General features: G+C 42.3%; 1 protein-coding gene across 1 annotated transcript in view; it reads left to right on the top strand.

Annotated features, from left to right (window-relative positions):
• Nucleotides 1-927: 927 nt before the first annotated feature.
• Nucleotides 928-24,936, top strand: part of LOC137455234 (spermatogenesis-associated protein 16-like) — a 66,874-nt gene continuing 42,865 nt past the window's right edge. Inside the window, exons 1-3 of the mRNA XM_068165855.1 lie at nucleotides 928-1,033; nucleotides 1,141-1,212; nucleotides 16,735-17,537. Coding sequence (XP_068021956.1) covers nucleotides 928-1,033; nucleotides 1,141-1,212; nucleotides 16,735-17,537 — 981 coding nt within the window. The remainder of the gene's footprint in view (nucleotides 1,034-1,140; nucleotides 1,213-16,734; nucleotides 17,538-24,936) is intronic.

Below are 24,936 nucleotides of genomic sequence, written 5' to 3'. Positions count from 1 at the left end.
GACTTATCTTCTGCTTAGAAGACCTACTGATAAACAGCCAAACACAGAGCATAGGGAAAAAATCCTCTCCTGTATGTCACTGGACTCTCAATCTATTTTGTGAGCCTTAAACACTACAACTCTTTGCACAGTAGAAATTTCAGAAGATCTAGAAACTCCTTTTTTCCCCGCCTTATGTGGCATTTCTAAACCTCATGTTTTGCCCTTCATGAATATTTTTAACCAGCACAAACCTTTTGAGGCTTTTGCTTACATCTCTCCTTTGTCAAGGAAGAAGCAAACCTGTGAATCAGGTCCCATGTGCATAATCACACACCTGTACGAACTAATCACATCCATACAAAGCATTCACTTCAAACATTGCTGTAGAGGGAATGCTCAGCCTTACAAACTCTGCCATTTGGACTTGCAACTTTGAATACATCTCATGAGCAATCCAGCTGCACCAGCACCAGTTTGTTTATTTTTTTTTTTAAGTCAAATCAGGGGACATGAACAACCTAACAGTGTCTATACTAAGCCTGCTGTTTACTTCACCTTTTGTCATTACTTCTCATTTGGTTTCACATTTTTGTTCTAAGAAGATGTGTATTTTGTAAAGGTGTTTTTAAAAAATGGATCAAATCTTGGAAGTTTAGAGTAGTAGCCTCTACCAAATTCCTTAGCCTGGACAGAGCCATCACCCATCCTAAATAATGACACTTGGGTGGGCTGGACTTGCCACTGAGCCTGGAAGGCCCCGTTTACAGCACAAATTGGCCACCTTTGATTTTAGCCAGAGTCATGGCCAAGCCCGGGGGCTCACCATGCAAGTGGAAGGCTGGTGGCGAGGGGTGAGGGGTGACGGAGGTGCCAGGGACATGAGGGACACTGGGGTGTGGGGCTACACAGGGTGGGGAAGCTGCAGGGAGTGGCCGGCCAGCCGTTATGACCGATGCCCCGCGGGGCTGCGCAAGCGGCCGCGTTACCGTGGCCACATCCAAACACTTGTGCCGACCACGGCAAGGGCCGCCGTCAGAGGGCGTCCGGATCGGTAAGGATGGAGCCGCCGCTCCGCTTCTCTCGGCACAGCTCTCCCCCTTGCGGGCTAACCAGGGTAATCTGCGTCTCCCGAGCTAGCGCTAGCCTCTCTCCTTCCAGGGGAGGTGGCCCTGGCAAGGAACGGAGGGCTCCTGCCCAATCCGTCTACCTCCATGTTTAACGGCTTGGGCAGTAACGACCGAGCAGCTTTTGCTTATCTTCACCCAAATTCACATCCCAGACACAGCACGTTCTACGGAAACCAATACATTTAGTCCAATCATCTCCTCTGCCACCTAGCCCAAATCCCCTCTTCCTTTTTGTCACCAAAATTCAACCTCTTTAGATGTCAGCCATACACTCAGCTGTTTCGTCTCCAACTGCAGATTCCCAGGTTCACAGATTGGCTTGGAAGGGACCCTCAAAGATCACCTTGTCCAGCCCACTGCAGCAAGCAGGGACACCTCCAAAGAGATCAGGCTGTCCCCTCCCTGCAGCTTCCCCACCCCATGGAACCGCACATCCCAGTACCCTCATGGCCCCAGCATCTTCCCCACCGTTTGGCCCTAGCAACCACTGCCTGCCACCGCCCCTCCACTTGCACTGTGCTCAGCGATTTAGTCTCGTGACAAATGAGTAAGGACCTTACCTAAAACCCTTTTCTAAACCTATTTTACAAGTTTTATTATTATTTTAAATCATGTGCATCAGGTTGTGTTTGGGTCCTGCTGAACAGCAGGGGTCCAAGGTGGGCAGAAATTACTCCTTGCACTCAGTGGCCTTAGATGCAAGTGGTAGAAGAAGGGTTATTAGGAATATGGACTTCCCTTCTGGTATTATATACAAGTAAGACACCTTCCAGCAGGTTCAGTTTCTTCTGGTTTGGAAATATTGAACTAAAAGTATTCTCAGGGAGGTGAGTAAGGTCTGAGCTGGAATTACTAAGATGCTGTGAAACTCTGGAAGTGAGAAGCTGATCTGCCGTGGGCATCCTTTATGTCTCTGAGCGGGATGCATTTCTCTGTGCCTCATTTCCTTATCCACATTTTCATGCAAAGGATACTTCTGTCCTCTGCTTGGCCTATTTCAAAATGTCTTTGACAATGAACATGTAGAAGTATAATAGCAACCTGGTCTCAGATTGCATCATTTCATTCTATTGCAATAACAGTAATAAATGTGCTAAGCACAAACAATGTGCTCGCTGTAGAAATAGATTTAATACATTTAACTGGGTTTTTAAATTGGTTCTCCATGGATGGACACCCATTCTTGTTTAGACCAGAAGTGGCAGCTCAGATGGTGCTTTGGAAGATGATAGAATACCTGTCATCCTCCTACTAGGATAAAGTGGAGAAGGAACATTAGATTCCCACTCCAGGCCTGTGAAAAGAATATTCTTTGTTTTTTTCAGGTACTTGCATTTTATTTCATAATGTTTCCTTCTCTTCATTTAATTGAATAATACCTTCCAAATCTATTTATCCAACTGTGTCTGTTTTGTGCTCAGGGAAATACAATCTGAAAAGAAAATGTAACTTTGGGTTTTTTTCTCCAGTAAAGTTAGAAGAATGAAAGGCAACTGATTTTAAACAACTGCCACTCAATGTCATCTTGTTTCCTGATAAAATACCTGCTAAAGCATTCCCAGTAATCATTCCTTGAAACAAAGCAGAGCTTTCCTGGCTAATGAATAGAGATACATTTAGTCATATATAGGATGTTCATCCTTCTGATTCCTTTGTGGTTCACAAATATTAGTAAGCTGATCCATGTGGCACTGAAAAGAAGTGAAGTCATATTAGCCCCAAGAGGCACAGAAATCGCATGGTCTGCCCACTTTCACCAGAAAGATCCATGTCAAGTGTCATTAGAATGAAAACAGTTCAGAAGTTGTTCTTATCACAGTACCTCACCGATAAAAACCTGCCTGTGTCACCCAATATTACTAACTTTAGACATGAAACATCCTCAGGCAGGCAACAGGAATATCTAACTAGATGAAAATGGTATCTTGTTCATTTACAAACACATTCTTTGACTTCTTTCCCTTTTATTTCCTGAGCCTTTATATGATACTTGAGTTATATTTCCAAGCATTTGCCTGCAGCCATGTTATTTTAAAACAACACTGAGGTTGTCATCTAATTGCATACCTTCAAGAACCTGAATTGTAAGCAGCCTGCTCAATAAGATGAGGGCTGCTGCATTTCAGGGTGGCCACACTGCTCATTTTGTCCTTGCACTGGTTTCAGGAACTAGAATACTGTAATACATGACATTAGAATCAATAAATGAAGTCATTACATTAGAATCAATAAATGAAGTCTTTTATCAGGTATGTTCTCTTTATGGTGCCTAGGCCTTAAAAGGTCATTAGTGACATCTGTGCAAATTGGTGGCATTGCCAGGATAGCCAAGCTTAAGCTTGCAAAACTATTTAGGAATCACAGATTAAATCCTGGGGTGACCGTATTCAGATGTGACCCCTGACAAACTTTTAGGGGCATTCTCTGGACACCAGGAAAAGTGAGGCCTTTAAAGTGTTTTGCATCAGCTTTTCTCTAACAAAGTCATTAGGGCTTTTGCCAGCTGACTGAAATGCTAAGCATGGCCAACAATATGGAAACTCCAATTTTCTTGCTGTTTTGAAAGAATATGCAGAAAATTGAATGTAAAATATATGCTGCATTTGCATTTCCTCATCCTAACTCTAAGCTCCAGCTCTGTAACTGCTTGTTTGCATGGCTAATGTTATGTGACTCGGATACTACTCACTCCTGTAAAATCCAGAGGCTGCATGTGTGTGTTTGCAGGACTGTGACCACGAGGAATACTCGCTCAATGGAGGAACTACCAGTTGAAAAACCAAATAAAAATCCACTCTAATTGTGCCCATTTAAAGTCAAACATTGAAAAATAGCTTAAATATGGTATTTTGGAATGGAAATGTTATACAAAGTCTGCAGACTGTGGAATTCTGTTAGCTCTTTAGTCCCTCTGTAACGAGGCTATTACACAGCATCACTCAGAATGAGGTTGAAAATAATGCAGCTGCTCTTGCAGCTGCATCAAGAATTCAGAGAAGCCAGGATGCAAAGCAGGCCTTGCTCAAAGTCCCTGCCTTTGGCCTTCTCTTGTGGGCTTTTTCTTCCCCTTATTTATTAGCTTCATTCCAGCAGCCTCTGAGATGATGTCTTGCTGGAAATAACTGAGGGGTAAAGCTTTAATGGCTTTACTTAGCCTCACCAATGAAAAACCTGAAATCTACTGCTTTCTGCAAACTCTGACAGCAGCAAGTGCTGGGTTTGTTGGGTTTTTTCCCAAATGAACTCATCAGGGTTGGTTCACAATAAGACAGTAATGGTCAAAACTAAACTACAGCCATAAAAAAGGCAGCAAGGTATTTGACAGTTAGGTATACAGGTATGCAAGAGCACCTTCCTGCTCCTGGGATTTAAAAAGACATTTATGCCCTTGGGCAGGAACTGATGAACTGTTGGGCTTCCACCTCAAAATGTTTGTCTGTCAGGTGGCTTGCAGGCAGGTTTGCAGAAAGGTACAAGGGCAGCACTCAGCCTTAGGCTTCCTTTTCCACAACATATGGAGGGTGACAGGAATGAATTGCAGCAGCAGATGGCTGAGCCCTGGCTAAACCCACTTTGGGATTTTGGTAACCCCAGAGAGATTTACAACCATCCTCATCCTGTTTCTTAACTCTCAAGTTTGGGGTGAATAACTGACACCTTGGTTCTTGTTGGTTCTTTCATGGACAGGTTGCTACTGGGTAAAAGCAGTTTTAAATCATTTTGAAACAAAGCTTTGCACATCACTGAAAACCAAGGTGAATAAATGACGTCACCCAGCCTTTCACAGACACCTTGCAAGACCTTCAGAGCATAGCTCCCAGGGCAATTGACAACAGCAGATGATACAAAGAAGTAAAGCACCATCATTCACCTCCCAAATCTGGATGTACCATAGCCTGTTAATTCAATAGATCTGGTTAGTGGCCCAAAGTGACACATCCTCAGGATACAAAAGCAATGGTAAACCTTTCCTCCTGTTCAAATCTAAATTTCAGAGCTAAGAGAACCCCTTGGAAGGTCTCTTCTAATGGCAAGGTTCCTAACGTGATGTTTGCATCCCAGATGGACCATACCAAACAATTCCCAAGTTTCTCCTGCCAAAATCAACTGGATAAAAGGAATTTGAGACAGTTTTCTTTCGACTGATGTAACGTCTTCACCACCTTAATACACATCAATATTCAGGGTGCAATACCTTGCATCCATTGGAGCTTTGCAGAATTTTCTCAGGGAGGTCATAAAAGCAAACATGAGAGTAGTGTAACTGAAAGGTTACAAAAGCATGGGCTACAGAATCAGCGTTGGTCTGTGACAGCATTGGCTCCTGCCCCAATGCAGTTTACAGGAAATAAAGGTGAGAAGCAACCACACATTTCATCAAATGAACAGAAACATCTTAGAAGCAGCTGCTGGATCAGACTTTTTGTGGTTGTTTTTCCAGGGGCTCAAAACTGCCACTGGGTTTCCCTTAGCTGTCACTGCCCTTACAGATTTCTGCTGTCACATATAAGCATGGCAAAGCCCACATTTGCTCACATGTCCTGAATGGGAAATTTGTACCCACAGCTATGGTGCTATGGACCTTTCTATTCATCAAGGGAAGGAAGAAAAACTTCCTTACTGTTCCTGTAGCACTCCAAGGTTAAATTTCATATAGACAAAAATAATGCAGCAGAGGTAAGAAACATTGCCAGAGATTACAATCATTGCTCAAAGGGCAATTTCTTCACTGTAAAATGAAGACACCAAGCTGAAAGAAGAAATTAAAACCAGAAGCCACACTAAAAAACCAAAAGCTGTCAAAGAACTGCCTTGAATGTTAATCTTGAGCTATTTCAGCCAGTCCTTTTCACAACCTTTTCTTTCCTGCTAACTTTTATGCTACAGCTCTACTGTCTGCACAAAGTTGCTGAATTGAAGCTCTGCCTGTCAGGAGCTCTCATCTGTGCGTGCTTTAGCTCTCAGTTGTTAGTGGATCTGCTTCAGCTTCCACTGTTAAACCATTGCATGTCAAATTACAAAGCCATTAGGGTGAAATGCACAGTTGTAATACACAGCTTAAAAAAAAACCATCAGAAACCTCTCTCTACATTTTCTAGGTTTGGAATGATGACTTTGGAAAGGAGTAAAATATCTTTCCAATTAATATAACCCTCCAATTACTGACATGTGCTTCACCTGGTGTCACAAGTGTTTTATCTTCCCTCCTTTCTTTTTTTCCCCCTTCTCAGGCTGTTTTAGCCTAGGAATATTTCAAGTTCATCATTCTACATGGTGAGAAATGGAATAAGCTTGAGTATTTGCTAAAGCAGCTAGTGAAATAAGGAGGTGGAGAGATTAACTATTCAAATGACTTAGCATTTATTCTGACCCCAAAGTTTGCCTCATTCTGTCTAGCAGTATGGCAGAAACACTGTATCTAAACTAAACTCTTATTATGCCATTAACAGAAGGCAATCATAGTGGTGGTATGAAGAAGAGGACTGTAGCAGACAGGTCAATGAGAGCTGCCACCATTGTGCTCTGAGTCAGGAGCCAAAGAGGGACTGATGCACAGTCATGACTAACTCATTTAATATCTCTGCTTAATATCTCTGTGTCCCAGTGGGACTCCTAACATTTAATTACATATCTAATGGGAAATTCACCCTCACCCTGTGAGGTATTGTGCCTCCTCAATTTCTCTCACATTGTAGAAGCACAGCACTTCACAGAACTAGTCCCTGCCATGAAAATTAATTAGTTTATGCCTAAATAGGGCTTTCAACATACAGATCATTCTGTATGACAGAGCAGTATTAGATAACAAACCAAGTTGCTCAACTGAATTATGGAGCCATAAGAAAATTATTGTCTCTTATTTTCAATCGAGCAGACTCCATGCCAGATCAGTCCCTGATGATGATGCTTAGGCGGTTTCAACAGGCTTTACTGCCACCAGAGAAGTTGATTTCTCTTTTTGCTCCTCTGCACTCTGCAGTTTTCACTGCTGTGCATGGATCTGCTCAATAAAGCCAGTTCTAGGTTTCAGGTTAGCCCTTACCTTTAGTGCACAGCAACTACTAAGACAGCTTGCTGAAGGCAAACAGACAGCCTTGTTGGGTTTTGCACAAACATCTGCTTTAACCATCACTCACTGCAGAGATACCCAAGTCTAGAAACAGCTCTGAAACTTTGAGAGAACTAAGCAGCAGCAGTTCTGCACTTTTTTCCCATGGCATCAGAAAAATCTCAGGTTATAGATGTGTGTATGATTTCACAGATTGTGTATGATTCCACATGCCTGACTGCTTCAGTGCCCTCCCACCAGCTATCAGATTCTTTATTAGCCTCCATAACCCAAGCAGAAGAATTTCAATACTGTTTTTAAGGGTCACTTCAGCAGAAACTTCAAGACAAGTTGCTGGCATCACAGACATTCTATAGCTAACTTGGCAAAAGAGAACTTGGTTTTGTTTCCTGAGGTATAGAGGTATATTGTTTGTGTGGTTTTCTTTGCAAAGATTAATTTCTGATCATAGGAACCTGTTTGTAGTCAAAAGCTTAGAAGAGAATCATTGAATGATGAAGGTTGGAAAATACCTAAGATCAACAGTGATCAGTTTCCACCTTTGCAGACTTGCTAAAATCTTGGGGACAGTGTAAATTTATATCAGTGGAAGATCTGGACTAGGCCTTCAAGATTCCTCATTACTCATTTAGCTGTGGTCTCCACGGACCCCTGCTGCAAGAGCATCCTTATTACAAGAAGAGTGGGAGGTATTTGCCAGAAGCCGCTGTCTGCTCACTTGTTCTCTGCTCACTTGTTCCCTGCATTGTACTCTACCATTTCTACACTTCTTCTTCCATTTATTGCTCTTACATTGGAAATCAGATACACCAATCAGAAAGAACAGCAACACCAAAGAAATAAAAGCCACAACAATAAAAGCCAAGGGAAAAGGACAGTTAATGGCATCTATCTAGGGTGCTTTCCCCTACAGGGAAGCAGAGCAATATGGAAGGACATTCTGAAGGAAGAGAGCCCCTTAGTCCACTACAATTCACTTTGCAGCTTGATATGATGGCCTCTTAAAACCTTTTCTTTTCTCAGAGCCCTACTTGCTGACTTCTTTTTCTTCTTTCCATTCTCATGCCTTCCTTTTCTTGCTGTTACTGCTTTTGGTTGACTTTGATTTGTTTTCTCTGTCGTTACCAGAGCAAAGAATTAGTTAAATGAAGAAAGATATTAGTTTATTTTATCAACTAAAATTAGTGACTTAGAAAGCCTGAGAACTGATTGGCCACATTTATGTACCACACACCTTCATTCTAGCTACATAGCTAGTGTAAATGAAAGGAAGGATTGCTACCAACGTTGTATTTGTTCAGCTGGAGTGGTCCCAATTAGGAGCTTGGATGTGGCAGCTAATATTTTACTATAAAATTTTTACTGTTTACTATTTAATATATAAAACATCACAAGAGGTAGCAGTGGAATATTGCACAAGGGAAGCAGAAACATCAACAGCTACAATGGTAGCTCTCATCTAACACATCTCTTCTCGACTAACCTCAGCTAATGAGCAGAGCTTCAGGGACAGTAAGGTGACACCCACCACAGGTGGTGACCAGCAACTAGGGCTGGGTTAGATTGTGCTAACTGGTTTGTCTGATATAGCTAGAGCAAGAAGAGCATCTGTATCTTCAGACACATCTTCTTATGTGTTTCATCTACACGCTGTGCAAGGTGCCAGGCACCTGCTTTGCTGTGGATCTGATGGCTGATATATTTTGTGTACTGCATAAGAGGTAATAGAAGTCATCACAGATCTGCTGATGCCTCCTTTAGGTTTGGGCTTTCCTACATTCTGGTCCCATAGGAGTGTGATTACTTTGTGAAGCGAGAGAGTGCTCTCTTCTGTACTGCAAGTTCTCATTCAATTCCTGCCTCATCCTGGAAGCAGGACTGCCCAGAGCTGTTCTGAGATGCAGACCTCTTCATAGCACATTGGCAGATCTAATCAAGCCCACAGCAGTCTGAGGCAACCCTCCTAAACCAAACTTTGCCCCTCTGCACTCCTCCTTCACAAGTACTTAGCTCCTACCATTTCAAAGCAATCTTTTCAGAAAACCAATAGTTCTTCATCTCCTTCAGAACGAGAGCAAGTAGGGCACTTGGACATTTGCTTTGGAATCTCTTCCAAAATTGCCTTCTTGTCTTCCCAACAGAATTAGGAAATATTGCAGTTCCCCCCTAGAGAATCTCTCAAGCCTTTGCAGCACACCTCGGCTGCAGGACCGACCTCTGCACTCCTTGTCATTTAGGGATTACCCTAAACTCACTGCTCTGTTTCTACCTTAGGCACACACACGCACCCTTGTTCCTCACACGGAGGAATTATTTGTTCCTTCCACAACTCCAAGTTTCTGGAGCCTTCTGTAGCAACCTTTGCCATTTAAAAATCTCCGGGTTAGCTCCCTCTCTCCTCTCAGCGGCCCTTCCGCTATGGAAACGAGCTGCTCTGCTCCCGCCGTGCTGCTGAGCTGCTGAAGGCAGGGGAGGAAGGCTGGCCAGGCTTCACATCCCCGACTGACTCGGCGCTGACCTTTTTTTCCTAACTGACAATGAGGGGCTTTGTGCTAATGGCACGACATCATCACGCAGAGCTGAAATGCCTTCCCTGCTGTCTCTTTTGTCTCTCAATAACTTTCTCCCACACTTCTGGAGGAAGTATTTCACTGGGAGGGAGTGCAAGGAAGACAGCTGCACAGTGCCTAAAAAAACATATGCAGAAAACAACCTCAATTTCTCTCCAATTTTTCCTTAGTCACTCTAGTTACCAACCACATACTCTGAGCCCTCACTATGTACTGCATTCTCCTTTTCTATCTTCCAAGCCGAGACCACTGATGACTCTTCTGTATTTGCATTGCCTCACTGTCCTGAGATAGGCTGCTGAGAAGATTCTGTCTCCTTCTTGAGTTTGAATTCTAATGCTAGTTGTTAACCTACTCTCCTTTTAAAGCTCTAATGTGTTGGTTTTTTTTTTTCCCAAAGAACTTGTTAGTAAGATCCTTGTGCATCTCTACAGCAATAAATATCTACCTGAGGTGCTTAATTTTGTGTTAAATTGCTTGCAGTTAACTATATTATTATCATCATAGCAAAAAAGTTTTGAAATAATACTTTAAAGAACACATGGAGGGGAAGAACCTCCAAAGAAGTGGGGGGTTAGCTCTCTTGCGAGATTGGCTCAGCTGTTTCAGTGAGTACTAAAACCTTTCAAGATGCTGCCTTAAAGCTTCAAACAACTGCCTTCATGCTGGTTATAGATTGGCAGCCATGTGCCAAAGCCCAGTCTTGACTAAATAAATGTCTGTGATGGGATTTCTCCAGAGAAGTCAGGAAGAGCAAAATTTTCCATGTTCTGCCCATCTTCTTCTCCTTTCCTGTGCCTGACATATTGTGTACTCCTGGCTCATGGTACCTATTGCCAGACCACTTCAGTGCCTAATGAAATGGATTAGCTCAGACCCCAGGTATTTCTGGGAAACTGCTTACCCTAAGCTGGTTTAGTCCACAGAAAAATGCAGTAGGAGCTGGAGAAGTAGAGGAGAAGGGTGGCATGGACCAGCTGGGGGAAGCAGCCTCTTAAATCACTCAAGCTAGATCTATAGGTCCAGGGCTGTCTATATCCTTACTTCAAGAAAGGCAAGCAAGAAGAGTAAGACAGACAAAACATGGAGTGAAGAATGGGAAAAGATTGAGCAAAGCAAGGAAGCAGAGCTCATTACTGTTCAAGACTACCCAAAACTGGCAGATACAGGCATTTATCTATTTCCTTCCCCCCTCTCCCCCAAATCAATGCCCAACTATTTCATGGAAGACCTCCTGGACAGAGCAGTGATCTTCATGCTGGTCTTTCCTTCCTGCATCTAAGCAGTGCTCAAGAAGGAAATAACGACCACTTCATTAATGTCTTGTGAAAACTTCTCTTGATTATTTTAATTGCATTTCCTATTTCTTTTTGCACATTATCCCTACAGACATTGTGTCTTTCAACCAAGATTTGTTTCTTACATTGTGTTTCTGTCCTATTTGTCCTTCATTCCAGTTAACTTCCATAAGCTATAGAATAATAGAAAACAAAGAGTGTTGTGTTACTCTGAACAACAGCAAGCCAAAGCTTACTGTCTCTGTGTAAGTGCCCAGGGAACTGCTTATCTGATAGCTGTGAACACTAATTAATAATACAGTTCAAGATTTCTCTTATGCCTATAGCCTAATGAGATTAGTGCTCTGTTGTACTCAGCACCACATAAACAATTAAAATGCTGAGTTTCAGCCTCCAAGAGCAATTAGGACTAGATGGTTAAATCCCTGCAAAGTGCTATGAATAAACTGCAATTACCCTTGCCAAATTTCAGCCCAGAGCCCAACTGATTATGATTGTTTTTATAAACAAGTTAAATATAGTGAGGGGAAACTAGTGTTTAGAGAGGAAGTGCTGACAAAACCTTTACTGCAGCAATGTGGACAATGCAGCTGTAATAATGGCAAGTGTGCCCTTATCACAGCAAGAGAAATGGAAGGAGTTCAGATCTTGCACTGAATGAGCCATGACTGATGTCTATCACAAAGAAATAAGAAGACTGAACCAGAACAAAAGAGACATTAAGGTTGATGTGGATTTTTTTCTGTTTTTTTCCCCTCAAAAGAAAACTAAAACTAAAAAAGCTCAGATGTGACTCAGGCTTTCAAACAATACAAATAGCAAGAGGAAAGAACTAGGTTGCTTCATTGCCTAAATAAATGGCTAGAATCTTAAAAAGTCTGACAGCTGATTGTGAGAGACTCACTTTATGGCTGCTAAGAAGGTGCTGACCTTCCTCATCAATAGATTGTCTGAGCCTTTGTGGTATTGGGCAGGAAAGGAAGTGCTTAAAAAGTCATCCCGCTGAAAGATGGCCTGGAAAGATCTCCCGTTCAGATCTCAGCATAGCTGTTGGCACTGGAGCAGGCTCATTCAGAAAGTCTGGCTGTAAATCTAATACAGAGAAATCTTGCTTCATTTTTAAGTGATAAAACCGGAGCATCCTCACCTTAGAGATGGATCAAGATAGCTGGAATTCAATAGAAGTGAAATTATTACAGAGGAGGGCAGCTAATGACCTAGCTGTTGTGGTGCTTTGGCTGTGTTTTGTTATAATGCTATAGTTCTCTGTCTGGACTAGAGGACATTGAAGGAGTGGGCTAACACTTGTACAAGTACCAGTGGTATAGTTTTCTTAGAGTTGCTCCATAGCTTTGGATGCAGTTTTGCCTGTTCCAACATTTGCACTGAAATGAACTGTAGCAGATGACTGCCCTGGGATTTCAAATGGCCTCCTGGGAGAAAAAGACTATTACAAATGAGAGAGTTTGGTTCCTATCACTTTCTAGAAAAGTCCCATCACTGTCTAAGTGGCATATTAATATAGCAGTTGCCATTACATGGATCTTCTAGCAGGGTAAGTTAGCCTGGGGGGAGTACAGGCCAACACAATTCTGCGGTTGCCAGCAGAGCTCACTGAAGGACAGATGGACTATCTGTGCACAAAACGCATGGATGATGCAGACAGTCATGCTCTGGCTGAAAAATGTTGTGATGTTAACCTCTGAAAACCATGCATCCTGGACATTCACAGCAGAGAGCACAAACTGCAGATTCTGGGACAGCAGATGAGATACAGCCAGACCATCCTCATTGAGGCAGCTTGGACCTTATGCTGCAGAGGAAGTGAAAACAAAACAAAACAGTCACAATAGAAGTCTCTGCCAGCTCTGATTGGGGTTGGGGGCAGGGAGGGAGAATTATTGCCATCTCTAGATCTGATGCCTAATTTGTCCCCGAGTTTTAGGAAGATGTTCACAGGGTACATTCAGTATCAGCATATGGGTCCTCTTGGACTGCTGGTGAAGAGTCAGGGTAAGCAACCTGCTTCTGAGTAAGAAACGTTATCATCATGTCCTCTCCCTGCTTCCCAGCTGCTGTGGTCCCTCTAGACCTCCAAACCATGGAGAGTTTGATTCAACAGGCCAGCACTGGGCAATCTCTCCTTGAATTCTTTCTCCATAGCCTCTGACAGAAAGGGCAACTGTGATGCTCAGGAACAGTGACTTCTGCAGGACTGTACAGAAACTGGGAAACAGACTTTTTTCCCCTGAACTGCAGCCCCACAGAATTCCTGTCCCAAAGAACTGGTAATGGCAATGTAATGGTCCAGTTTTAATGCAGCTTAATCCCCTCTGAGTAGTACTAGAAGAAATTCCTTTCCTGTCACTCCACTGAAATTAATGCTGAATGTAGCCCAGGGGTTCTGCCTTGCTATATGCAGATTCAGGAAGATAGCACTGCAGCCTTTGCTGTTTAGAAAGGTTTGCTTCACAACTGGAAAGGCAAAAGCTTTCTTGGTTGAAACCAAAGGTTAGATTTTGAAGGGAAAAGGGCTCATCAAAGAACTAGCAAAGAATTTAACAACTAGGTGCCAGCTGAAGTGCCACTGTGATTTATCAGCAGGTTCTTCTCTAATCTGATGTGAGGTAATAGAAGGTGTTGAAAGCAGAATCAAACTAGATACAGAACAAAAAGTGGAAGTAATAGGGTTCATAAGATCATTCACATAAGAAAGTTCACTTTATCTAGTAGGCAGGCCACTCTCCCCAAGAAGGTTGTCTTAGATATCTATGGAAATCAACAGACAAAGGCAGATTTCAAAATACAAATGACTGATCTCACGTCCCTTTGGCATCTATATTCGCTGTCAGGCAAGCCTCTCCATTGGAAGAGATGTGGTTTCCTTACTGACAGCCCCAACAAAATACTGAGCTAGAGTAGCTGGCAGTGCCGTGGACAGACATCTCTTAGCAAAGATTAACCCTCAAATATGCAGAAAGCTGAATCTGCTTAGGACTGATCAGGAAGATCATTCCTGAGAGCTCACAAATTCAGAGCCCCTGACCACAGTGCTGAATTGTCTACCTAGATCCTCCAGCACAGCCATTCATTAGAAGCATTTCACAGTAAATGCTTCCAAAAGAAAACCTAGACATTTGAACCAAAGCCTCAGGAAAATACTTAACTGACAAAGAGAATGATTTTCTAAAAGCTTTTCCCTGCAAGTTTTTTTATTGAGGCAGTGATTAGAGTGAGCCTGCCTGAGTTCTAACAGTGCTTCCCTGGCACAGCCCAAAGTCACCTTAATCAGTTTGAATACCCAAAAATACAATAGCAGCAGTATGAATCTAGTTGATAGAGCAAAGTTCATTTCAGGTGTTGGTCCACCAGAGAGAGTCCATAAGTGATTAAAGAATTATTGGTCTGTATTTTACAGTTGGTTCTCTGCTACTTTTTACTCCATGGTGGATTATTTTAAAGTTCTTCAGACAGCCTCACAGCAAAACTCTTTGGTCCAGAAAATTTCCCATTCACACTGATATCAAACACACACACATCAGGCATAGGCCTTTGCCTTTGTCAGCCTTCTGGTAAGGAGAAGAGACCACTTCTCTCCTTCAGGGCTCCTCAGTACTATACCACTGCTCAGAGGAAAGCTCCTGCAACTTCTACCTGATGTAGACACACAAATCTCATTGTTCTATAGGGCATTCAGTCAACAGCCCATCCAAGGGGCTGTGAAAATCTCCTGTTCCTCCTCCAGAACACAGTCTAGCTATATACTGCAGGACCACATGGAGGGCCATCACAGATCCCCTATGTGACAGCTATGCTGGCATGACATGGCACCAAAATCATCATGCTCACTCCCTCAGCTGGTGCTGGGGCTAGCTGCACTATGGCTGTTGCACTGCACAGTGAAGAGAAATCATCCTTTCCTCAATTACCTAGTGCTGAAGCCAGCACTGAAAAATGCAGCTTCCAATCTTTAGGCCATGCTATGGTTTGTTTTAAAAAGGGATTGAATGTCTTACAAACAGGGAAAATTGCTGCCAGATGCAAGGACATCAGCCTTTCCCAGCTGCTTTAGTGCTGCCATTCAAAAGAGTTTGCTATCAATAGGATTCCTTTGAGCTCTATTCTGACAAGTGCTGAGCACTATCTGGGAAGGGCCAGTGGTTTTCCATCCTCAGTGAACTCAGGAGGAGTTTTGATTGCTCAGCACATTGCTGGAAAAATTCTGCTGAAATGACCTTCAATCACACAATTATCCCCTCACCTCTTGCTCCTTCTTTTACAGGTGTAGAAGGAGGAATAAGTTACTGTAGCAGAACTGCCTGTGGAGAAAAGTTTTTCAGCCTGAGGATTGTGAACAAACATCAAAATCAACAAGTTCCCTGAGTCAGAGCTGGAGACAGTCCTGGCTTAGCCAGGTAAGGGGACAAAGCATGACAAAGATTTGAAAGATTTACACTAAAATTCAGTATTGATGTGGCCTAAAATGCCTTTGCCTCCTCCCTTTACCCCTTTGTATAAATGTCTGCCCACTGCCTAATGTCCCTTGCTGTAACCAGTAAAGGTTCACTGCAAGAAACATTCCATCAGCATCTAGGACACCTTCTGGCAGCTTTTACCAGCACAGTAACACATACTGTAGGCTCCTCAATAAAACTCAACAAGTTGCTTATCGTTTCAAACCTGTTTCTGGCTGAACAGAAATGCATTCCTCATGTATCTTTCCTTTGTACAGTCTGTACCTGTAGCCAAGGCCATTAAACTGGTGCTAAATGGAGGTCTACTGAACAATACCACAAGGTTAAAGGCCGAGTACTTATGCTTAACAAACCATTCTGAAAGATGACCATCATTAAACTCCTTACAATTAAACTTTTTAGAAATGATGGAAAAACTGAGAATTACCTGTGCCTTCCACCTTTTCACTCTGGAGTCAGCAGAGGCAGATGAAAGTCAACATTTGCTTTGACTCTCAGCACAATTAGGAGTTTAAAATGCAGGTCATGTCACCTTCCCTATTGTACTGGAACTGATGTTGAGAAGAGGTTTATGGACCTAATTCTGCACCTTGTTATGCCAGTCTGGATCTGCTACAGGTTCCCCAAACTGAAAACTAGGCTGTTCATTACTAGGGGAGGGTTGCTTCTGAGTAGCAGCACTTCAGTATACTTTGCAGACAGTTTAGGAAGAAATGACTTTGAACCCAAATTCCCAGCTGAAGCTGGGACTCCACTTGCAGCTCTTGCTACTCTGTAAGAAAAATCTGCCTGTTTTTTTAATACCCTCCCCCCCTCGTCCACCCCTGATGGCAGTTCCTGTGCTTACCAGCTCTCAAACATCAGGCCATGATGTTTTTCCTACACCCTGCAACAACACACAATGCAAGTCAAAGAGTCACAGAGGTGTGGTTGGGTTTTTCCTTTTTTATTAAAAGCCAGCTTTTTCCTCTCTTGTTGCAGGGGTAAGAGACTGGTACACTGGCACTGCTTAACACAAACAAACAGCCAATACCCAGAACTACCAAAAATATTTAAGGGGCTTTAACATTTACACAGGAAAGAGTAATGACAGCAAGTCTGATAATCACTAACTATTGAAGAGCTTTCTCTCAGCATTGTGTCCACAATCTGCATGCTTATTCTGGGCATTGCATAGTAGGAGTATTCTTAATATTCTCTGTTTTCTCCTAGGGCACTTTCATGTTCCAGTGATGGCAGCAATATGGAAATATAAACTCAGAGCTGGTAGAGTAGACATAGATGAAAAAACACTTGAGAATAGAGAAAACACAGCATCAGAGACGGGCAATGAGTCTATCCCAACACATCTGCCTCATACTTCCACACTGCACCCACAGATTGGAGCAGCAGAAAATAAGGAGAGCATGGAAGTGGCAGAGAAGAGGACAAATGAAAGAGGTGACAATGACAGAGGACAAATGAGGACAAAGCAGAGCGATGACACAGTCCAAGTGAGTCGTAAACGGAAATTAGACGACAATGAAACTCCAACTGAGAAAAAGGTACAAAAGTTAAACACTGGCAATGAGTCCATCCCAATACCTGGATCTCATACTCCCATACTTTCCCCTGGATGTGGAGCAGCAGAAAACAAGGCACAGAGAAAGAGATCAAACCAGAGCAACGATGTAGTCAAAGCAAGTTGTAAAGAGACATTGGAAACCAATGAAAAACCAGCTGAGGAAAGTGATTCCAACTTAGCACAGCTGTCCCATAACCTAAGGTGCATCGAAAAGAGGTTGGTCTACACCGATGAGGAGGACATTTCCCTCGAGTTCGCTGAGGCTAGGCTGTCTACCAGCACACAATCAGCATGTTGTGATTCTGGCAAAGCCGGTCCTTCACCGGCACCGCATGGCCGCACTTTGCCCCGCATTAGCAGACAGTTTAAGTTAGCCATCGACCAAGCCCGAGCTTGCTACGGACACAGAAACTATGCAGGAGCCATGGAGCACCTTTCAACAGCTCTGAAGGTATGAGATGAACAAAGTACAATCACCATGGCAAAGGAAATGAAAGGCTGTCATTGTACTGACTAGATAGAATAATACCAAAGGGAGCAAGAAGCACAAACCTGGGATGGGGATGGTTTCAGGAGATGTCATTTCACACAAAATCTGAAAATTGAGAACCATGAATAAATCACAGCAGGAAGGGGGTACCAGACTGAACAAAAAAAAGAGAAAAAAGAATCCCAGGTGATTCTGTAGTTTTCTCCAGATCTTCACCTGTATTTATGTATGGGGGGAATTTAAGTCCCAGACAGTGAAAACAAACTAACAAAACCCCCACAAACAGAAAAGGCAAAACCTCCCCCAAAGCCCAACCAAACAAAAAATATCCCACAACTCTGGTTTGTTTGTTCATTTAATCCCAGCTCTACCAGAGACAAATGATATCTCAGTTATCAGGGGAGGTTCCCACTCTACCCCAGCTGTCCATGCACTACTGGACGAAGTGTTTAATCCTTTGATTAAACAAAAGCTCCGGTTCAGTGTCCTTTTTCTTTTTCCCCACAGCATTTCCAACATGCACTCTGTTTCCCTTCTTTTCTCTAAAGTCAAAAGACAGCCACTGGATTTGTGTAGAAACCCTTTCATTTCTGGGTGAGAAAGCACAGGTTCAGTAGTGGAGAACCACCTCCTGGTGTAAGATGTCTTTCTCTCCAGTAGCTAAGAGTCCAAAAGCTGTGTTTTTGTGGAAGGAAAGAATTCTTGCCTGCCTCAGATACTACAGAAATAACATGACCTTGGCTATGATCTTTGAAACTAATCTGTGATTTTCATTACTTCCTGCCTTCAAGTGCTCAAACTTGAGCTGTCTTAAACAGACCTTTTCTTCAATAAGCAGATATTTCTATGTTTTCACAAGCAGAGGCCTTTCCAGATTCAGGCTGAGCGCCCACCCAAAAGAGCTATCTAAAGACCTTTGACAGTTTAGAAAACCTTGAGTTTTATCAGTATACCGCAAGAAAAGAGTAAAAGAGGGAGTTCCTAGCACTTTGGCAAGGTTGCAATTAATTTCACAGGAGCAGAGAAGAAAAAGGAGGTGTAGGAAACCCCAGCAGGTAGGTCACACTTCTATCCACCAGCCTCCTGTTTCCTGGAAGCCAGAGCTAGCAGCATTTACAGTAAAACTGATTGTTCAAACTTGTATCATTATTCCCAGATTTCTCTAGTGCTGCTAATCTCAGTTCATTATATTGGAAATCCCTTGTATTATGGCCATGTAGTTCATCATGTGCCAGTAGAAGTCATGGTTCATCATAATCACACAATGGGCAAGGACTTAGACGTAATCAGATTTTAGTTCCCCTGTCGTGTTTCCATAATGCTGCTGTAAAACCAGCATAAGCACAAACAAGCACCACTTGTTTAAACATTTTATCAGATGGATCTACACTATCTTTCTCCCTCTTTACTTAAACAAAGTAAGATAACAAAAAATTGGATTACAATTGCTGGGAACTGACTCTGATAAACTGTTTGCTTGTGTGCAGAATGAAATTGAATAATGGCATCAGGCTCTCTCTTTCTAGTAATGTTAAATCTGTTAAATAGTTAAATTCTACAGACAAAGGCTGCTTTCAAAGAGGTAGCATTAGGGCATTTTGAAAACAGTGTCTCCAAGAGTATAGCTGTCTTACAGACCTTGAAAGATGCCCTGTATCCCCACAACTAACCCCAACACTAACATTTGCTGTGCAGATGAGGGATTGACTTGTTCCATGATACAGGATGCTAAAAAGATGCTTGCTGCAAAGATTTCAAAAGCCAGCATCTGCTGCTCAAATCAAGTTTCAAAAAGAGAGACACTTGCCACTTCACAGGAATATGGCCTGTGATTAGAATAGAGGACTTGCAAGCTAGGCTCTCTGGGCTCTCCCTGTCTACTCTGACCTCAATCACTTCAGCTATGCACTTGACATCCTGAAAAAGGGTCCAGCTATACTTGGTTTCAGGGCTGCAATGCCAAACTTAATTCAAAAACATTTGTAAAGCACTAGAGCTTTGCAGCTGAAAAGCAGATAACCTCTTCCTACTCCTTTTTCCCTCTAGAATATTGAAGGGATTTTATTTGAAAACAATAAATATTCTAGCACTGAGTGAGTAAGATTAGAAAGTGCCATTCTCTTTCGGCTTTGTTTCTCCCCCTACATTCAGGAACGAGGCTTGATGGGGACAAAAACACTTGTCACCTGAAAGGAAAAGAGTACTTGTCTCCTAACAGGAAATGGAAAAGCTAGCTAATAGGCATCCTAGTGAAAGAATAAATAGATATTAAATAACTCCTTTTCGGGTTTGTGGGCAGAGTGCTTGGGAAATCACAGAATTGTAGAGCTGGGGCTCCTCAGCAGAAGCAAAAACCAGAATAGCCCTGAAAGACACTTCTGTACTCCATGACTAAAAAGCTGCAGGAAGTAGGACTTCTCACCTATATTAGCAAGCTGACACAAAGTTTTTCCACATCTTCTATGCTGCAAAATAGCCCATACATTTGTTTTGGTATCCTTATTTGACACGAAGAGCCACTAACCACCCTATGCTCTCTGTACTTGCAACCTCTTAGCTTGCCTCTTTTCAGTCTCCTCTAACTGAAATGAATTCAATCCCCTCAGTATTTTCTCCTGGGTCATGTTTTCTAAACATCTCTATTCTTTTTGTTGCTTTTCTTTGGATCATTTCCAATTTCTCTCTGCTCAGATATAGGCAAATTTGAGATGGTGCAGAGAAAAGCAGAAAACTTAAGCTGCTGAGATTGGAACCCTGGCTGTTTTGCCCACAGCTTTTTGAAAGCTCAAAGATCAGGAAACTCAAAGTCATGGTTTCTAGTGTAAAATGTTTACAGATATTTTTTCCAGATTTAAGGAAATCAAACCTTTAGTCTGATATTGCACCGCTTTGAGTTAGACACTCTGCTCCAGAAAAGTGTGTGCATAGCACTGGATGTGAACAGTACCACTAAAGTTAGTGCTACCTTACACGTTGTAAATATCATACACTGCTTGGCTCTACTCTAAGCAAAAAATGTCTGTTCTAGATCCATCCACATATTCAGGTTGTGTTCTTTAGATCATGTATTTCAGATATGCAAATAACAGGCAATTATGAAAGCCTAGCACCAAAGTGATTGAACTTGACAACCACCATGAAAAAAGGGAGAATTATACAGAAAGTAAAAGTGAAATGTTTGTCCAATTTAGAGACTTTTCTATGTTAGGCAGCATGCTGCTGATTACTGCAGACATCAGGAAAACAGTGCTAGCAGGAAAAGGATTGCTGGCTTCTCGCTATTTCTGCACTGTTTAGCTACCATCATATTAATCAGAGGGACTTAGCATTAGTCAGCTGCCTTGCAGTCGGCCAAAATAATGCTGCTTTAGAGAATTCTTGCCATTAGAGCTTGAGAATTAATTCATTTCTGTTGCTAGTGAGGAGAAAAGATGAAGAAATTGGGGCAATAATCTTCACTCTTCTACCTCCAACTCAATAACACAGTGAATTAGATATATACTACATTCAGAAACTCTACATTTCCCTCAATTTCTGGCAGCCAGCTGTTAAAATGTAAGGAAATAAGACTTCACATCTGGACTGGGAAATGAAGGGTATGAGAAATCACTTTTTAGCATAAAATCTCAGTGGGAACCATATACATGTATCTATAAAATCTCTAGCCAGTTATTAACAGCTTAGCTAAGAAATAACATTAAACCTTCACGAGGATCCAAAGATCTTGTCTCAAACTAATCTCTTAATATCAGAGAGCATGAAAGACTTGAGAAACATCGGCCTGTTTACAACCTGCAACATTTAAATGTTCGGCCCCTGTTCTTCTGAAAATAATCCTCCCCTGTGACATGCTCCCAGTTTTGGATCACTGAATTTAAATCTATTGATCTCCCAGACATTTCCAGCATGCCCATCACTAGGAAATAGAGCTGAGGAACTGCACAGATTCGTGCCCTTGTTCTTCTTACCTCAACTGCTGTTATGTATCTGGCTCATCAAATACTTTTTTCCTACATTTGGCCCATAAACCATTAGATTTCCTTTTGCAAGAGCAAAATCCTGACTTCAGCAAGGACAGGCCACAACTTCCAATCTTTTTGGAGCCAAAGCAGTAGTCAATTTCTAATTCATTCTAATTGGCTTCCTCATACTCTATTAAATTATTCCCTGGAGTTGCCAGGTGCTCAAAAGCACCAAATATTTTCTCCATATTTTGTAAATGTTAAGCAGTATATTTGATTAAAAAGAATAGCCCACCACTTGTCACTCACAATCAAAAGCCTCGTTGACCTAAACATGTACAAACCACATCTTGAACAATCACTGAGAAATGGAGAGAAGGTCCATGCAGTAGATACCTCAATAGCTAACACAAGCAAAATAAGACTCCTGATCAACAGTCAACATCATGCTCGGTTTGGGACATGTCAATGCTGTCTGGAGCTATAAAGGCCTCCTCTGTGAGCTGTGTAGCTAAAAAACTTTAGGTGTTTAAACCCCACAGCTTTACTGCAGTAGCAGTAAAGACAATGGAGTTAAGGTACATTTAACTGTGAAAGTTTCATGTCCTCAGACCTGTAGCTGATGGGATTCAATGGAATCCCCCAAAGAGATGAAAGAGAGATTTGCTCACTGTAGGCATGGTGATACCCAATGGCAGATAAACACAAAGGTGCAATGCTGCCTTGCCTCTCTTGGGGTAAAACTACCTTAGAGCCCATCTTGACGTGGAGTTTTGTCTTCAGTTTCTATGGCATTTCTGTGGTCAGGGCCCTAAGAAATTGGAGGTATTTATCCTCCCAGCTGCCATCTACTCCTGGAAGGTGTTATACAAGAACAGGGAGGGCAGAGCCATTTGTGTTTAATTTGTGGCTCTGGGCACATCCTGGCCAGAGCCAACGCAGCGCAAAAGTGCAACGGACAATCAGCTTCATTTATAGCAAGGAAATTAGATGTTAGGAGAAGGTTCAAACATCACAAGCAGCTAATGCAGGCAAGTGGTGGTCAGAGAAGGTGTGCTGTTAAAGTATTTTCTATCTGAAATGTCTTTAAATCATGCTGCTGCATACCAACACAGACTGCAGAGGAAAGAGAGGGAGAAGCAGGCTGAAGTGGGCACCAAATTGGAAACTGTTCATGGACTGATTTGAAAGTAACTTTATCCATGAGGACAGTTTAGAGAAAATGTGTTATTAAAGTACTTTATTTCCATTGAGAGATTCACACAGGCATACACAGACAGTAGGTGGTGACAGCTGCTACCAGAACCATTTGTTATCTTACTCCTATTCAGCTTTTGACAGTGTAAAATGAATATAAATGCTGAAAAGCTTCACAGAGGTGAACCAAACAATAACAAGTAGGGGAGAATGAATTCTGGTTAGGTTACTTTAGGGAAGAGCTCTACTTCTGTTTATTCCTGAGGCACAGATATAGGCTGTGTTTCTAATGCTGACAATAGTGTTGAGAGGATTCTTGGTAGAGTTTGCCACCTCCACACCATCCTGAGGTGGGAAGAGAGGGGAGAGCTGGCCTTGCAGCTAACTTTAATGCCATCTGTAGAAATAGCATGTAAATAAGGCTTCAGCAAATTATTGCTTTTCCCTAAAAATCCTGTCCATCAAAATGGGAGTGAACCTTTCCCACAGTTTGCCTTAATAAAAGTGCTGGTGAGATAGCTCGTATTTGGACTTAGCAGTAGCCAATCTCTTGGCATCAAAAGGATTATATTAGTTGGCCTGAAATTATATTGCTTTTTCCAAGCAATCATGACAGCTCTCAAAATCTTGCTCCAATATAGTCACATCACACCAGCTGACAGTTGCCTCCAAAAACCCATTCATTTTGGCCAGCTCCTCCTGCAAACACTATCAACATACTGAGGCTCCTGCTTCCAAGTGCAATAGGCATTTCAAACTACAATCCTATGAGGAGGAGGTACTGGTATCAGTTTGGGCTTTTGTCTGATTGTTTGGTTATCACACGGAATATTTACACCATTCTCAGTTTGCTTTGATTTTGGAGGGACTCAAGAGTGGAGGACTGACAAATTTTGTATTACAAAGGCAATCTATGAAGGAGATTTCAGTACACTGTCCAGAATATAGAGTTCCTGGCAAACTATTGCAGTATATTGATTCCACAATAGATGTTTCATTAGAAAGCTTTGGGGCTGGCTGGGTGGGTTTTTTTTCTTTTGGCTGCTGTGACAACTCCTCTCACCCTGGCAGTACTGATAATGGGGACACTCCATAAAACAGGGCTGGTAATGAGAGGCACAGATTTCTAGTGCAGCACACAGATGTAGCTGAAGTCAGACAGCTGATACTTTCCGAAAACCTTTCTTCCCCATTTAATGTTTTCTAAGCACATTATTTACAAGGAGAAAGACCCCTAAGTTTGCACTGGAGGGAGGTAAAGCCTTTAGCTGAAGTTGGGCCAATAAACAGGAATGACTTAGGTTTAGGAGTGCTGCAGGAAACATCGTTAGCTTCCGTGGGAGGGAAAGAGTCACGTCAAGTTTGTTTTTATAAAGCAGCATCCACCCAGAAATCAGCACAAACTAAAATGCTATCTCCTCTGAATTTGGTGGGCCACTTGTAATCTCACTTTTGCAGAGAGATCCAATCTCCAAAAAAGGCCAGAACAGTGATAGATATGTCAAACCTGTCAGCCTCCAGGGAGCATAAAACTTGGGTTTGAACCTCTCTAATCTCCTGCCCTACCAGGAACCAAATCCTTTCCACATACCTATGGTTCCTGCAAAAAGGCTCATTGTAGGCAAAGAAGGAATTTCAGCCTAGACATAGACAGATTTGAAGATAAACTCACTGAGAAATGTGGGGAGAGCAAGCTCAATCCCACCCCACGCTAAGGGCATGCAGCCTGGTAAGTTCATCTGGTAACAAGTCAATACTCCCCAGATTCAATGTGTTCTGGCAAGCACTGGCTTTCCGAATAGAAGTAAGGATCATTTCTTGTAAGTTAGCATATCTGAGGGATATCTGGCTCTCAGTCAGTACTGTATAACCAATAATATGCCCAAGATAGCAAATATGCCCTGCATACACATTCCTATTACAGAACCCAGTGCTGACACTGCAGAGAGAAGCTAACATGCCCAAAATATCCTACGTACAGATTATTTGACTTAGCCACTGCAGAGCACACTGCAGGAAGCCTAGTAAAATTTAGTTCTTACCTGACATCTGCCTTCATATTTAGTAGGGAATTATGTATCTTCAATAGGTTTTCTAGCAAGTTATTGACACAAATCTCATCAGCAATAAAGACAGGGGGTTTATATACAGTTCCTGCACGGCTGACTGAAACTGCCTACCAGGATGTCAGTGGGACTTTG

Source organism: Melanerpes formicivorus, unplaced genomic scaffold, assembly GCF_026170545.1.
Source record: "Melanerpes formicivorus ecotype bairdi unplaced genomic scaffold, bMelFor1.0.p_v2 SCAF_93, whole genome shotgun sequence".
Lineage (NCBI taxonomy): Eukaryota > Metazoa > Chordata > Aves > Piciformes > Picidae > Melanerpes > Melanerpes formicivorus.
The sequence above is the reverse complement of the archived record's forward strand: the minus strand, read 5'-3'. Positions and strand labels throughout refer to the sequence as shown.